The sequence below is a fragment of the Falco biarmicus genome, chromosome 6, assembly GCF_023638135.1.
Source record: "Falco biarmicus isolate bFalBia1 chromosome 6, bFalBia1.pri, whole genome shotgun sequence".
NCBI classification, from domain to species: domain Eukaryota; kingdom Metazoa; phylum Chordata; class Aves; order Falconiformes; family Falconidae; genus Falco; species Falco biarmicus.
The window spans coordinates 1,410,205-1,427,583 of record NC_079293.1 but is presented as its reverse complement, the minus strand read 5'-3'; the positions used below and the strand labels follow the sequence as shown (position 1 = coordinate 1,427,583).

At 38.4% G+C, this 17,379-nt stretch overlaps 1 protein-coding gene across 4 annotated transcripts in view; it reads right to left on the bottom strand.

Moving 5' to 3' along the window:
• Window positions 1-340: 340 nt before the first annotated feature.
• The window catches only part of MMS22L (MMS22 like, DNA repair protein), a 92,700-nt gene continuing 75,661 nt past the window's right edge, over window positions 341-17,379 (bottom strand). For 2 of the 4 annotated variants that reach the window (XM_056343858.1, XM_056343859.1), the window contains 6 exons: window positions 16,241-16,410; window positions 8,467-8,678; window positions 6,051-6,217; window positions 4,519-4,615; window positions 3,184-3,351; window positions 341-1,023 (listed from right to left, as the gene is read on the bottom strand). In XM_056343858.1, the coding sequence (XP_056199833.1) occupies window positions 942-1,023; window positions 3,184-3,351; window positions 4,519-4,615; window positions 6,051-6,217; window positions 8,467-8,678; window positions 16,241-16,410 (896 nt within the window). In that variant the 3' untranslated portion in view covers window positions 341-941. Of the gene's footprint in view, window positions 1,024-3,183; window positions 3,352-4,518; window positions 4,616-6,046; window positions 6,218-8,466; window positions 8,679-11,906; window positions 12,146-16,240; window positions 16,411-17,379 lie in introns of those variants that run through there. The other 2 variants (XM_056343861.1, XM_056343860.1) reach the window with 2 other exon arrangements.

Sequence of the window (17,379 nt, the reverse complement as noted above, 5' to 3'; positions counted from 1 at the left end):
AAACTTACAGAGCTAGACCTGTCCTGGGAAAGCCCATAAAATAATCCATAACAACAAAATATTTGGAAGATCCAACTTTCCCGGCAAACCAGAATAATTACTAGCTTATGATCAAATGGAATAAATTCCCCAAATGAGTATTTTCTTTAGAAGCCTGTCCTCTCTTTTCTCACACCATTTACACCTAGTCTAAGTTAAATGGATAATTAACAGTGTCATAACTAATAAAAAGAACACGGGATCACTGGAAATTATGGGTTAATTTATAGAACATAGTATTGAAAAGAACAGAAAATCTGAACCTATTTTTCCTTATTTTACCCACAAAGACAACAGAAAAGATTTTACACTGGATTCTGAAAGACTTTATTTAATACACGTGGAAGGTTAAGATAGCTATATACATTTTGTGCAACATACACACAAGCCCTCTCTTAACAAGTGATAGTTCTGTCATACTGGCACAACTCCCGGTGAATGCACTACACTCAGGTTCAGTACTAGAGATCACAGTTTTTTTCTCGTTCTACTGAAATAAATGAGAAATTACAAAGATACGGTTTTCTTAAGAACATACTGAATAAAATTTTTAGAGGGTCAGGTGTCACTCAATGTGAGTTGTGAAATTACTTTGATTCTTTGAAATCCTATTGCCATACGGACTCTGCTCATATCGACATTTTAACGTGTAATAAATTTGCTGTATCTTTCAATTGCCATTCAACAGTATATTCAGAGTTACTCTTCATATGCACAACAATACTCAAATACCACAGAAATTACTAAAATCAATACATACCTTTGGGGAAAAAACCCACAAAATTGATAAATGTAATGTCATTGTAAAGATAAAGAATTTGGTTAGTGTGTTGTTGACTTTAGTTTTAGGTATCGACAGTGTCAGAACATTCAAGAGGAAAGGATTAATCACCAGCACACTGCTAACCTGTCTCACTTTCCAGTTTTTGTATCTCATTTCGCCCAGCCTCTGAGAGGTAAGATAAGAGTCTTTTATAGGCTTCTCTGTTAAAAAAAAAAACACAACAAAAGAATGTAACGTGTTACTTAATCTCACACATCCTAGGAGTAAAAGCACACAATTCCCAAACACATTGTTTACATATTGGGATTATTAAAACACAGTAACTTCCCCCCTCCCATCTATTCAACTGCTTGCTTTGCTGTGAATTTATAGCGTGGCCAGATCGGAAGAAGAGTAAGGATTGCACTGTTTACAGCTAGAACTGTAGTGAAGATGCTTAGAAGTCTACTTCTTAGTAAACTGCTGTAAAATAGATTATTTTTTTTTTTTTAAACATGGAGTTTCCAAGGCTTAGATGAGAATGGCATGCAGGCTTCATCATGTTTGCTATCTGATTTCTGCCTAAGAAATCTCTCTGTGACTCATGCTACAGAACAGCGATGCGAGCCACTGGCACTAGGGTGCAGACTGGCACTGACACAGATTTAGACCACCATCCTCTACAAAGGGCAATGACTGTTTTAAAATAAACCTGGAATTCAGAAGGGGGCTGTCACTCAAGTGAATTTTCCAGAAGAGTGCATATGTGTTGATAAGACTTTTCACCTTAAGTTCATTTTAATACTCTCCAACCTAGACAATATAATTATTGTTGAAGTACTTCCTCTGACATTTAGGTCTATTCTAATTATCTATCTTTGTCATGAAATATCAACTTGAGCAAACAAAACTGCAGTTTTCATACTAGTCCCTTGCAATAACAACACTAGACATCATGACTGTAAGCATCTAATGCAACCTCTGAATTTTGTTTCTTTTATATATATATATGGGTTTGCACTTTAAGGTCTACAGTAATTGCACAGAATATTTTAATACAATTTTACTCAGTGGCCCGGATGGAAGAGAAAAAAATTGGGTATTAGTGTTCTTACAATAAAGATGTTCATGGATCATATTCTAAAACCAAATTATTAACGCAAATCATCAACAACCGATTAGATAATATGTACATTAAGTGATGAGGCTAAAAGAAATGTAGCTCTTCAGTAATCTCCAAGCACCTATTTCAGGAAGCTCAGACCACCTGCTTTTTCATACTTTGTAGATAAAGGGATGAATTTTACCTTATTAACAATATAAAAAAAGAGAAATTTCCTATGAAATAGCTGTCAAAAAATCAAAACAAGGTAGTATGAAAATCCTGCATATAATGGTACTTCAGTCTGACCTTGGGTGAATTCCCTTAAATAAAAGCAAACGTATTTGTTGATAGAGGATGATAAAAAGTGAATAATATAATTACAAATCAGTTAAATATATTTTTCATTAAATGAAAAATTAATACCCTGTGACTACCCTTTGCTGTCTCATGACTTACATTCTCGCACAAGTCTTTTCTTTGGGTTTTTTTATAGCCCAGGGCTTGCCAACACACACCTCACAACTTCTCCAGCCTGAGGCATGACTAGGATCCCACCATCCGAGCAGTCCCAGTATACGCTCTAACGCAAACACTGAGGCCAGTTCCTTGCCCAGAGTACAGGCGAGTGGAGGGCCAGCCTCCCAGTGAGCAGAACTAACAGCAGGAGCCCTTCTGGCTCGGGTGCCACCCTGGGCAGAGCTCCCTGGCATTTCGTAACAGCATTTATATAGGTGCTGGAAGTTCAGTGCTGCATCCGCAGCCAGAGACACCACCACCTGTGTGGGGCTGCCACCTCACGTGCCATCTCCTCCTCACGCGAGATGGATTCACAAGTCAAATATTTCTGTCTTAAGTTCCTGGGGAGCAAGCAGTTGAGGGGTGAGTCTGCTAAGCCTGCTGGGGAGAGGAAGCTAGCCTCTTCTGGATGTCCACAGCTCTCGGACGTTTGTATTAGGAGAGAACTCTTGAAATTAAGCTATGGGTACTTCTTTATTCTGTTTTGCAACGTACAGTATAGTGAGCAGAGGCAACCTGGCTCCACATGAATTCCACTGGGGTCTGTATACCCTAGTGTGAAAACATCTCTGGAAATATTTAGCAATTATAGATGGATTAAAACCATGAAAGGTCTGAGGACCTTTTCACACTATAACACACTTTAAAAAAAATCACTTCAATTTTTAGTATCTGTGCTGCTATCTAACGCTGCTTTCTTTCAAGAGACTAAACCTCTACTGCTTATTGTCAAAAAACAATATTAAAATAAAATTCAAACCTCAGTGCAGCATTTCTTCCAAGACCTTGTTTGTGCTCCACATCCTTCAGAGACTGTGTGATTGTGGGAATCAGGCTGGTAACTAACGTCTGATCCAAGACTGCCACAGTTTCTAGGATGCTAAAAACCCGGTGATCATACACGGTGGTATAGTCCTGGATAAACTGCCTGAGGGGGACACAGAGGCATTTAATGCAAGGTCAAAACCAGATGCAGAGAACATGCCAAGAACAACTGAAGAGTGTAATCAGAACAAGCAATCTGGCTGCATGGCAATTTTCATATTGTTACACTGAAATACTCTACATGGAATACTTTCTTTAAACGAAGGCGTGCTTTTGAAGACTAATGCTAAAAATCCGACACATTTCTTTTCGAGCAAATTGGCAGATTCTGCTGCTGTTTCACCAGGGCTGACTTGTTCCAGAGCACTTTTTAACATGTCTGAATGCAAAACTAAAACATGTATTTATTATTTAATAAAAAATAATGATTAAAAAAAGACCAGCAAAACAAGAGCTCTAGATTAAAGTCTGCAGAAATAATGTTGGCGTTTCTTATAAGGCTGCACTGGATCTTAAGCAGGACAGACCATGGGGTGGAAGTACATCCATTTGTCTTCCCGAGGGTTTGAGGTCTTTAAAGATCACAGATTACATTCAAATCAGAAGTAACACTCCAGGGATGACACATCCCATGAAAGTGATGTATCATGTGCAGACTGGCATGCCCACAAACACCCATTCTTATTCCAGTGAGTCTCTCTGAAGCTTTCATCTAGATATGACCCCATACAACACCAGTGCTTAGGTCTGCAAAATGTCTTTGGGTCTCGCCTCATGCAGCTCTTCTACGCTGTCCATGTGAGAAACAGAATTCATTTTGCAGAGGTATGGAATAAGTACAGTTTACATTATAATACTCTATTATTTATTTTTCACAAAATCTACTCAATTAAAAGAAAAAAAAGCAGCTAAGCTTGTTGTATGAGGATTTGATGTCCATTATATGCACTTCACCTTAAGCCCACACATCTTTCATTGCACCTAACACTGGCCATCAACGTTTATATGGAGTTTTTCCCATTGCAGCAGTGACATACCCCTCTGTCATATACCTTTCAAAACAGTCCCTAATCCATAAGAAAGCAGGTATATTTCTCTTCTACTTTTGGCCAAGCTATGTTTAAAACCAGTGTCAAGAGTAGTGTTATTTAAATACCATAAACAAGTGACAATGCAGTATGTTAAGGATAATTAGTTATTTTGAAAAAACATGTTTGCTGTCAATTGGCTTGCAGTAACTTCACTGCCAACTGGCATATTTTCCAGTTACCTAAATACAGAAGTCAGCTGGGTGGCACGTTCTCCTCTTGACCCTGCTTGGCAGCCTTCTACCATGTACTGTACAATGTCTGTAGATATTTTTTTAACTGTAAAAGCAAAATCACAAGATTCACACAGAGCTCTTGAACTGACCATCTGGAGAATGTCTTTCATGAAGACTAAAATTTTTTACATGAGAAAAAAAAATGTTTTATCTTACTTTGATGCAAGGGAAATTACTGTGAGAGCAGTTAGATTGGCTATAGAAGAACAGAATGAATCACAAATTTATGCAAAAGTCTTATTTTCACCACCATCATCCTTTAAAGATACAGATTTTTAAGTACACTATGATCTCTTTGAGTCAAAGCAAAGAGACACACACTTAGTGGAAACAGATATTTTATTTAAATTTAAGTTCTATCTGTATTCTTTAATCACTCCTATTTGAAATAAAGAACAGCAGCTATAGCACCATATCCTGCCCAAAGCTATATAGATCTACTCCTTTCAATAGTGGATATTGTTCTGAAATCCACCCTACCTCTTTTTTTTAAGGGGAAAACCACCCCACTATTTTCTTCCCCTTCATTTTTTCCAAACAAATATTCAAGTTACAAGATATTGTAACTTGAATTGTCCCATTATAAAGGTGGAACTGGGCTGCGAAGGCTTTTCTACACAGGCGTGCTGGAGCCCTGTCTGGGCAAGCAGTGAGCTGGTGGCCACAGCAGCACAAGACATCCAGCTCACTCACTCCGCAGCATATTGCAGAGTAGGCACGCTCTGTTTCAGCACATATGGCCATGGTGGCAAAAGGGGGAAGAAAGTTGTGTGATGATTCAGCTGTTTTCCTAAGCATATATCTTGTCCTTCAATATATATCTTTTATAGACCAGAATCAAAAAGTATTTTATTAGACAAAATCCCCAGAAGTTGTCAGAGGTGGATCCCCATTTTGCTTAATGCTTCTCCTGGCAGCAAGAAGTGGAAATGTTGAGCTTATGCACACATGCACATTCATTATACCACAGTGGGGTAAACACAGTGCTTCATTTTTTAAGAAACTAAAAAGAAAGACATTCTCACTGCCAAACAAAGCATGCTAAGAGAAGAAAGAAGACTCAAAGATACCTTCAGACAGCAACACACTACTTTTAATCCATTTATAAAGCCTCTATGGCAAGAATGTATGCTAGTCTTATTTTTGCTTGCACCTAAAGGGGTTTGAGACCACTTCCACAGTTACCAAGTCTGGGAGAAATGAGGTGGGAAGGATGGGGGGAAAGAAAATACTCTTCAGATTCCCAAGAAGGCTATCACTAGTTCATAAGAGGACAAAAGAAAGCAAGACAGTTCTCTGCTTCTTGAAAACAGAAGTCCCAGACCAGTTAAAGAAAAAAGAAAGCTTGTCCAGTTTATCCAGCCAAAGTATCTCATTCACCTCATCTAAAAGTCTTAAATATTGGGATGAAAGATGCTCAGGAATACAAAACTCTTACATGTGTGCAGAGACATATTCAAAGCAAACAAGCAGCTTACCTTGTAGCTCATTAACCAACACCATGCATTTCAACACAGCTGGGAGAACTAAGTCAGCGTCACACAGTTCAGTGCTCTGGGTTCTCTGAAGTACTTCAAGAATGAAAGCAAGAACGGAGGCCAGGCGAGGAGGTGGAGCGTTACCTTTGAACTGCATGCACTTTTCACTGGGAAGACAAAGCAAACCAGAAAAAAAGTCTGTAATTTGGTTTTTCCATTCAAAGCAAGCACCACATACTTCAAACATAGATTTCTATCTTTATCTAGGCTCAACTAATGGCTTCTATTTGTCTTAGTCTTAGCAAGGACTCCCAATTTATCAGAGGACAGTGATGCCTTCCGACTCTTCTGCTGAGAGAGAAGTGAGAAATAACAGTTACCATAATTACGGTTAAAAAGCCAAGTATGATTATAAAAGTTAAAATACAAAGGCAGCTTCATAAAATAACCAAATAAAGGGAGGAGCCAAGATTCTAAGACCCTAAGACAACATCTAAAATACAACTGTTGTTGAATTACTTTATTTAGCTTTATGAGCTTTTGTAAACTCACAATCAAACTCGTGGTAACAGCTCTGCTGTTATGCTAGTACTGTTATTTTATTTTTGTCAACAGTATGTTGTAATGGGACAGCCGATGTCTGCTTTTGCTCTGTCAGAATTAACACAGACCTCTCCAGCATAAAATTGGTCACAAAGATAAAAGGTGACCTGCCAATCTGCAACAAAAGCAAATTTTGACATCCTGCACATTGAGTGTTCCAATTTGAACAGCTTGATTTGTTGTTTTTCTGCAAAAGGATACAAGAATCGGAATTACTGTTGGTTTGACATTACAAATTACTGAAATCTGAAGTTTAAATTGAAGCGTTCAGGAGAGAAGATTGCAGGTGAAAAACCCACAGCACTTATTCGTCAATTAGCAACAGCATTCCAGAACCTTCAAAAAAACTTCAGATATTTAATATTAGGTACCACATGCATGTTTACTGAGCAATGCATCAATAAAAACCACCATCCCCGTTAAAAGTAAGGAGTGCTTCTACAACTTTCACAGAGCCGAGTATTTCATTGCACAGCTTTAGAGCACTGGTATAACTTGGCAAATGAAAGCTGTAACACGTCTTTGTATTACGCAGTCTTACTCACTTTAATATTAGCAACTCTGAAATCTTCTCTCCCTTTAGTTTACTACGAAACTTTAACACTAATTTTTTGGGGAGTGCTTTTTGACTAAAACAGTTCTCTGACTTGGATAATACACCCCTCATCCCGTGGTTTGACTTCCTCTGTGCAGCAGCAAGACATTCACGAGCTTTCATACAGCAAAATGGCTAGTGAACTCTGCACAAATCGACAGAGACCTAGTGACTGCCTCCTGACCACCCAACAGTCTGCAAATCAGAGTGCTGCTGCTCAGTTATACGACATCCTTCCCAGATCACCAAGGAACATTTCATGTCTTACAAATCGCCAAGTACCCTTACACTTTCAGAACTTTCTTTCCACTATCAAATTTAAAATTTTAAAAATGCATGCACACATTCAAGCATAACTTTATTAAGATGACAAAGTTTGAGTATTCAAAAATTAAAAACATGTCAGAACTAAGACTGTGAAATCTTAATTCACTGCCTTAATATGTGACAATACAGGCTTTACTTACAGGACTGCCTATCATATTTACCTGAGATCAACACTGAAATTCTTTTAATCAACATGTATTCACACTCTTTAACAAAGAAAAATGCAATTACCTTGGATATAAGAAATCACCTTATATTTGGGGGGTTTTAATTCCTCTCCCAACAAATTGTTCCCTCTCCTGTGGTATACAAAACAAAGCTTCAGCCTTTCCGCAGCAGGTCCAGCATTTATAGCTGCCGTTGATATTGTGCAAGTAGTGACAGCACAGTGAACAAGTACTGTCTCCCTGCCTCTACGCCTCCCTCTTCCCACCCTCCAAACTTTCTGTTTCCCCTGGGCAGCTGGCACACCTAGGTGTACCCTGACACACACAGAGCGATGAGCCCTCCCGTGCACAGGTACGTGCCAACCATAAGTACTACAACTCTGTAGCCCTAAATATTGCCTGAGACACAAGCATTTGATGATGTATATTGGAGGGTAATTTGTCAAGAAAAATACTTGCTTTTCACATGGCCCCATGTGGCATTTTTTCTCATAGTTTAGGACCTTTATCCTCAATGACCATCTCACTAGGCTCCAAATCTTCCCAATTTTACTCTCCTAATGCATACATGTTGTCATTCCTTTGCTCCCTGGGCAGCAACTCGCAGGCTCTTCCCATAGCCAAACCATCAGTTAACTGAGAAGAAAGCAGTGGCATTCCCTTCCCCATTAGCCCTTTGTGAAATCTGAATAAGTGATGGGTTTGTTACTTTGCTGGTCCTTACTTTATGACATGCAGAGTGGTCTTCCGCAGACGGAGCATCTGGGGGACTGTAATGGAACTGCATAAAGCAGTCAGCATAGGATGCTGTCCAGCTCCAAGTGCAGAGGGAGAAGAAGGGAGAAATCGTCCAAAATACTGCTGAATAATGCTCCCAAGCAGTTGATTTAAATAGGCACCCTGTGTCTGGGACTGACAACATATAAAGGACAGGCCCTGTAGCAGAAAATTTTAGAAAGTGAGAAATCAAATAAATCCTTAACAATATTTTTTAATAAATCTTTCACATCCATAGGCTACATACTCACTACACGCTGTGTAAACCGCTGCACAGAGTAACTACTGCATGACAAATAAGCAACAGTAATAAATGAAGACAGAATCAGAGCAAGGCTTGCAAAGGAGAGAAAAATCTTTACTACACTAATTGATATATTGGAAGATAAGCGTTGGGACACACAAGCTCCCCTTCAAATTTGAAATAAAACCTTGGCATTTCAGACCTGAGAAGTGTTTCTGTGCCCAAGAGCTCCTCATTTCTTTTTCAACTCTGTACGTGCTCTAACATAGTATATTTGTCAGGTAAGATTTATGAAGGGAGAGAAAGAATACCTCATCTGTTTGTAAAGCACGATGTGAAAGTTTTGTACAAACAATATAGCAGAAAAATGAGCACTTTGAATCGTGGCCTGACAAGAAACCTTTTGCTCATAGTGTGAACAAATCAGGGTAAATTAGGCATCATTTATAAAGGATTTAGAGTGTTTTTTTTTAAAAAATCTGTGTAAGGTAAGGCTAAACCTGCTGCGATTTATCCAATATAAGCTATATTGATCCAAAGAAAAATCTATAATCTTGCCCAGAAAGTGCCTACCTAAACACTACCCATAGCTGCACAACATACACATGGTACATCTCTGAAAAGAGTATTCTTCTTAGTGGTACGAGTTGCTGTGAGAGAAAGTTAAGAGCTTCCTTCGCCTTCCTTTGATTACTGAAAGGATGAAGAACAAATCACTAAAACACCAAATAAACAAGTCCAGTCGTCCCCTATCACAAGGGTCACAGCCAGCACCACAAACAGAAGCCTCTTGAGAATTCAGTTTTCACAAGTGTTGTGCAACAAGAATAATGGCATAAAAAAAGTTCAAGCACAGAGTTCCCTAGACAGCGACTGCAACAGCACTTCAAACTTCCACTAGCACTGCAATCCAGACCCGTTTTGGTAGGAGGAGTACCTGCCTGAACAGGGGTGGCTGCTGAGGTAAGCGAATGCCCCTGATGTGTGAATGAATAGCTCATGGCAAGCTGCTTTTGTCCCCCAACTACTGACAAAGAGTATTTCTGTTGCTTTTCACATAGGAGTCTCTCCCCAAAAAAGATTTTAATCTATAACTGTTTGTGTGAACATGACAGAACAATTATTTCAGGCAAAAAAAAAAAAAAAAAGCAGACTGAGACAGAGCTGAGGGTCGTCTTGGCACTTTCTTGAAACAGGGAGTTCCTACTTTTGGTTCCACAGTAAACATATATAAGAAACATGAGATTTTAAGAAACGAGGTGCTTCAGGACTTGCCTGAAGACTTGCTGTAGGTGGTCCTCTTGAATGCAGACCTGTTCAGTTAGGGATTAACTACACATTCTTTTAGAGCTCCTTGGTAATTTTGGTAAGTCCCAATAACATAAACGACTCTGCCTGAACTGGGGCTTTGATAAACAATTAAGATTGTCTCCTCTTTTCGTGTACATACAGCAAAATTTTGTAGGAAAAAGCAGCTGCTGCTTTATCAGAATTCTTAAAAGCACTGCTTGGCAAGCAGCTGAGATTGTTAGAGATGACAGATTATCTAGTAATGTAAGCTTGAGTGTTTGATGTCTTCAGCAAGATATTACAGCAGGCATAAAGGAGACTTGCTTGTGCTTTCTGTAGTACGGCTCTTACAAAAAGAAAGAAAATATTCCATAATCAGAACTGGCACTCTTATGACTCTAGACTGTTTTAACAGTAGAAAAAAACCCAACAAACATATCTGTGAGAAAGTGTATTAATCTACCTGATAAAAGCGACACAAAGAACATCACAACCTTACAGAGGACTTCTGCAAGAATACATGAAGAATGTAACACCTGTCAAGAACTAACAATAATTACTAAAATGAGACAGTTCTTCAAATTGAGGATCACCAAATGCTACATAGTATCAAGAAAAGGAAGACATCAGTTGTTATTAAATAATTAGTTACTGTTTTTAAGAAATGATCCTAAAGATACTTTAAAAAGCAAAAAAAATAATAAAAATTTAGATGTTTGAAGGAACACTGACTAATTTTTGCAGATCTTCTAATAGTTACATTTGAAGAAGGATCAACAAACCTAGCCTGATGCTTCATAAAAGCATCTTTATTTTTTCAGTTGAAGTACACTGATTCTAACTTTCTGGGGTGTGGGATGGGGCAAGATGTAATCTGAAAAAGAAGGAAAGGATTAAATAATAAAAAAAACCCACCAAACCACCCTGCCAAGAGCATTACTGAAAGATATTCTTCTCAACTACGGAGGGAAGAAAGGACAGAGAGCACTCTCGAAACCCTGTAAGGAGAGCTGTTAACTTAAGAAACATTTTAAAACACAGAAAATGCCTTTTTTCTGTAACCTAATGCTTTCTTTATAAAGGATTCTAGGTTCATTATTGGTGGGCCAGGAAGAGATGCTGACTCTCAAAAAAAGGTGTAATTTTTCAAACCATGTGGTGATACCTAAATTCTCCCTTCAATAAGGAGGACCCTCATCATTTTTCCTAATGAAAGTTACCAGATTAGCACCAATGTCTTCCAAGATAGAAATTCTTTTTTCCAATGAGACAACAGTGAGAAAAATCACCTTTTATTTTGTTGGGAGCAAAAAAACCCACCCTTAAACAAAAAATCCTTCTGTGTAGTAGAAAAATCCATTCATCAGTCCTTACACATGAAAGGCATGTGTACAGCATCAAAGCTTTTCAGGGAAGAATCATCATACCTTTGACCTTGACACTTCTACCGTTCCTAAAAGTTTCTGCAGAAGAACCTGGATTTCTATTTTGGACATGAAGGCCCATTGCCTTTATCTCAACACTGTGTTCTTTGTCTTAGGAAGTGCAGAGAGCAACAGACCTGCACAAAGTCTGACACCACTGCATCCCAAGTGGCAGACGGGATAAATTACCAACACTGCACAGCAGCTGCAAAACTCTGAGTACAATGGCAAAACATCCTAGGCAGCACTGACCAAGGATGTGATTATGAGGAAATCACATGGAACTTTCTTCTTTTAAATCCCACCAGTAATTAACAGAGATGAAGGAAGCTACTGTTGGTGAGATAGAAAAGAAACACATGCTACTGGACTGCAATTCTGGACCAGGAATCTGAAACCAGTCTCAGACCCCTAGGATGATCTCTACAAAGCAGATGGACTTTAAAGGGTTGATAGAGCCGCTCTCTTTTTCCTAACTATGTTCTTTAGCCATCTTCTGAGGTTAAACAAAAAACCAAAAGACACTTTAACGGGAGTAGAGAAGCATGACAACATCTGCTCCTCATTTTATTAGAAAGGCAGCTGATTCCCGTGCGTGTTCACTGCAGGAACCTTTTGTGGCCAGAGCTGCCTCTTTCTTCTGATTTATCCATATATCTGTAAATCACCTGTGGAGAGCGAAGAACCGATTAGTATGGATTACTGGAACTATTCACTGCAGAAGTGCCAAGCTATCTAATGATGACTTATAATATCAGTCCTGCTGTTGGAATAAATCTGCTGGTCACCAATTAATGTTGTACAATTCCTATTAAACACATACTATAATTCACAAAATGTATTAATAAGCTTGCTCAAATATCAGACCACAGATGTGGCTCACAGGAGGGCTTTTAAGGTCTGATCTCTGACAAATGCTGAGCCTGCACAGACCCATTAAAATCACTGGAAAATGTATGTGCCAAGCACTACTTAGAATTAAGCTCTTTCACCACTCTCCTGTATTTAGATAGAAATCTTCTGTATTTGGACAGGATTAACACTAATAAATCAAGCAGGGTATCTTACCTTTACCATTATTAGGTATATTATGCTTATTCCATGCACCCACACTCTATTCTGCAAGATACATTTAAACTACTATTTATTCTCTAAAATAAGTTCTCTACTCCACTTCTGTTCTTTCCCATATTACTGGTAAATGTGTACTAAAAAAAAAATCCTCCAAATCATCCTCCAAGAAATCCCTCCAAGAGCAATCTCAATCTGAAATTTCCCATGGTAGGCTTCAGCAATCCACTATCTCACAAATCAGCTCAACTTCTTTTTACAGTGGCAAAATACCTCACGTTAGCTTTTACATGCCTCACTGTCTCTTAATTAAGAACAGTCCCATAAAGTTATAAAATGACTGTTCACTCATGTTTTTCATGCTTTACTTTAATCCACCATTCAAACAACTCTGAGGACAATTTTGGTATTGTTTCACAACAAAATCTTTTTTAGGTCATCAAACATTATCAAAACAGATGACGCACAGCGAAAGAAATAATATCCAGATAGTAACTCTTTAGGCAAGAAAAAATAAATAAATACTAGTTTAAAAGTTTCTAGAGCTAAACTATTTTGACAAGGCAGCATCAGTGACTGAGTTTGAAGGAAACTTCTAGATAAGCTCAGTGTACAGTGGAGAACAGACCAGTTGCCCAACAACTGTCAGAAGGCACAGCTGTATAGCCCACATGTTTTAATACATTAAACACAAATAGAAGAAGTAAATACAGTCAGTCTGAATCGAGGAGAGAGAAATGCAACATCTAGTTTTAATTAGAACATTTGACAGTTATCTGTGCTTGTGTAAAATTAAACAAAGCCTGTAATTTTGATCTTTGATGATGACTGAATTAAAATTGAATTAAAAATAAACCCCTCGGTTTGGGGTGGTGAAGGAGGGTGAGATACAGGCATCAGTTCTGATGAATCCTGAGCGTAGTAACAAACTACGCTGCAGGGAGAGAAGGAGCCTCCTGTGTTGTCCCAAAAGATGAAGAACTGGCCTCTGCCATCACAGGGTGGCAAAGGAAGGCAATGCCCGCACAGCACAGCACAGCGGCAGCAACGTTGTCCTTGCCTTTAAGCCTGCTGCCCAGCTGCGTGGCCGCTGCATTACCATTACACAGGGCATGTGGCCATTTGGGGAATTGTTTTCTATACGGTTCAGGAATTCTACCAGATTTCCTAAGATTGCTGCATCATTGAGTGTGTGAAATTAATTGCCTGCTACTAAGACTGATTTCAAATGCTTTCAAAGCCCACATAAAAGGATCAAATAAACCACATTAAAATTAGTTATTAAAAGCTCTGGAAAGAGGGAAGTTTTGCAAACCATTGCTCGCAAAACTAAGACTTTTTCTGAGATCTAAGGAGGTCTTTGAGACAAAGGAGGAGCTGCCCACACCAAAGGAACTGAAGGAGTTCAGGACAATAAAAAAAGATGGAGATGGAGCCTGGAACTTTTCAGAACACTGGAAAGAAAAAAAAAAAGAAAAAAAAAAAAAGAATTTAAGAGACCTATGAGTAGAAATGCTAGTCAAAGGCTTTTATGCTTTGGCTATGAATAAAGAATTTGCATGTATAAGAAGATATTTTGCATGGTCTCCAAACTCCTGTTTCTTTACTTTCATATAACAGCCAAAGGATTAAGTTGTAAACTAGAGAGTATTAACGGGGACTATGATCTACAGATCTACAGAACAATGTTTGTCTAACAGTAGGGTGAGTCAAGGCTCCTGCACTACAGTACCGCTGCTCCACCTCCACGAATGGACCCCAGACACAGGGCAGCCACCCAAGGAGAGTCTGACCACACATTTCACCAGCAGTTTAAATTAGTCAAGGTGGGGTTATTCCCAGAGGGTTCTGTTTCTCCATCTTTCCTCCCACCATATTTACGTGTTCCCTCCCACATACACCGTTTTATCATTTTTCTGATACGCCTATTCAGGTTTGAAGGTTTTTTTGTTTGTTTTGTGGAGCTAGTTCCTAGTTGAATCAGCTCACAAACTGCTAGTCACAAAATCATTAAAGCAAGTTAAATGGGAATGTACATGGAGGTGAAAGGGAATGAATTTAGCCCTAAACCAACTTGACTGAATCCAACTGTAAAATGATAATCTGAGAAGTCAGAGAATGTTTAGAATACATTCAAACTCAAAGCTCAGAAACAGTCCTAAGAGAATATTTTTTTTTTTAATCTCATGCTGAAATATTTCATTTTGAGTTGATTCTAACTCAGAATTTTTCCACTTTCCACAATAAAGGAGAAGGAAGTATTCTGGAATGAATAAAGCATTTACAAGTAAGAAGCACTTACAAATACTGGACCTTTAAAAATACAAACAATTAATAAAATGTAGAAGTTCCATATTGAAGCAGGAAAAACAAGTCTTCTCTCCCCAATAGTGTTTGTCAAATTAAAGGGCTACTTGTTTTCTAGAAGCAGCATTTGTCTAAAATGAACTATTTGATCAATAAGATCATCTAGCTTAGCTGGAAAGCACGTGGACTATGCAGCAGACTGCTGAAGAGTGTGACACTAAGGTCACAAAGTCAGATACTGACAAAGAAAAGAGGAAACAAAGGTCCACAACGCTTGGATTTCAAAACCAGCTTGAGTGGCTTCATCTTCAATCTACATCCATACATGCACATTACAAAGAAACGGTGCTCTCCAACTAAAATACTGAATTAGCAAGCAGACAGTCACACTCTGTGGTAATATCAGTGTCCAGATGGTCCTACACGCATATAGCTACTGAAAATACCTACAAAGCAGCAAAGCAAGTCATATTCTGCACCTCACTATATAACCATATTCACTTCCATATGACGTAATCGATCACAATGCAACTTTTGAAAGGAATAAATCTGAGGGATGTTTACAATGTCAACACTGCATTGTTTCACAATACAATCCTGTAAAGTAATCATTTAAGACTGCAATCAAAATGAAGACTAAGAGGGAAGGGAAAATAGCAAGCAAAACAGATCCAAGGATTTACAAGGGAAAACCATGTCAGCTTATTTAGTTAAAAAACCCATGCTTTTATCTTCCTCACAGCAGAAATTAGTTTCTTTCTACAGTATCAACAAGCCTTACAGAGTTTCAAGAGTGATAGATAAGCTGAGGGAAGAATAGGAGGCGTAACAGGAAAGAAGGCTTTAGCCATGTAAGCGTAAGCAGCAGGAACTTGATTGAGCAAAACATATTCTCAAACTATTAGGATAAAACAGTGCCATGATATGCAGAGGATTGTCTTCTGTTCCTAAGGATAACAACAACAAAATAAAGAGTAGCTCATATTTAATTATCTACAGTTAGCCAAGTCAAGGATGATTTAAAACATTTGTTTGCTCTGTCATCTCAACTAGCGTCTTGCTACGCAGTATGATTATTTGACCCACTGCTTCAGAAATCTCACGTGTCAGAGCCCAGTGTAAACAACAGGCTGGCTAAAAGCAGCCTATATACAGTGATTAGAATAGCAGCTCTGGAGCATACTACAACAGAGCTGCATGCAATGAGAAGAAAGCCAATGGGGTGGCATTTTTCCTTCCACTTCTACAAGAGAAAACCTCCTCTTTCTGCGTCTTTAAATTCAGTCAGCGCTTGTTTTGATTAGGGAAAAAGAAAACATCCTCTGCAACGTGAATCTTTTCCTGAAGATACGTTTGTGTGCTGGTAATAGGGTTCAGATATTTACCTGAAGATAAAGAGGCAGGCTTTCCTGAATGGCAGACAGCAAAGCCACGGGTAGCTCTTTGTCCTGCTGGAGCACAGAGTGCGGCAGCAGTAAACAATCCACGATGCGGAACAAGAGTGGCTGCGCTTTCGAAGTAGCCATTATTGGTGCCCAGAACTTTACCAGACATCCTATTGAAAAAAAGCATCAAAAAATCCCAAAGCAATTTACAGTCAGAAAAAAAAAATTCTGAAAAGCTAAAGAGGCAATTATGTTAAATTAGATAATCCAAGAGTAGCAACAGCAACTGAAATGTCTCACTCCCAGGTACTCGTTCCAAAAGCCCAGTCAAGACTTAAATCCATTTACAGTTCAGCAAAATGAAAGTGCTACATTGATTCAATATATTACAAGTTTTTCAGCACGTGAAGCTGCTTTAGAAGTACAGTAATGCTAAAGAAAAGATAGTCTCTCACATCCCTGCAGGAAAATTAACTAGAACTGGTACGTAACACTATCGCAATCAACACACACACACTGAAACATTCACCTTACAGCATGTATTCATCACATTTTACAGAGAGACACTGCCTTTGCCTTCCCTTCACATTTATCTAATACCACTGTGGCCACATCAGCAGCTATTGATACAGCAATTCAATGTTAGGAAAACATTAAATATCTTTCAAATTGTATTTAATGCATTTAATTCAGCAGATTAAAAAGAACGAGGGGCAGCCAACTCCATTAAATCAACATGGTCTCTCCAGATCTTTATGGGCTCTGAGTTCACAAAATGACAGCCTCAGAGAGCATCCTTCTTGTTTTCAACTTTTCAACACATTAATGTATCACTTCCGTAGCTTTGAGCCAGTTTTAAGATCTTCCTTTTGAGTTAAAAAAAAAAAAAAAAAAAAAAAAAAAAAGAAGTAAAAAGGTGTTGGTGTGTAAATACCCTAACTTTGAGAAACATCTTTCTTGCAGTGAGGTGTAATTTTTCTTGAGAAAATAACTTTATACTTATGAGTGTTAATATTCAAAATATAGATTAAACAAAACAAGATTCCTATGTAGTAGTTCCCACAGACATTCTTAACTTTTAATTAACTAGAAGCAAAAAGTTGTTTGCTGGAGTGAAAATACAGGAATACCCCAAGAAA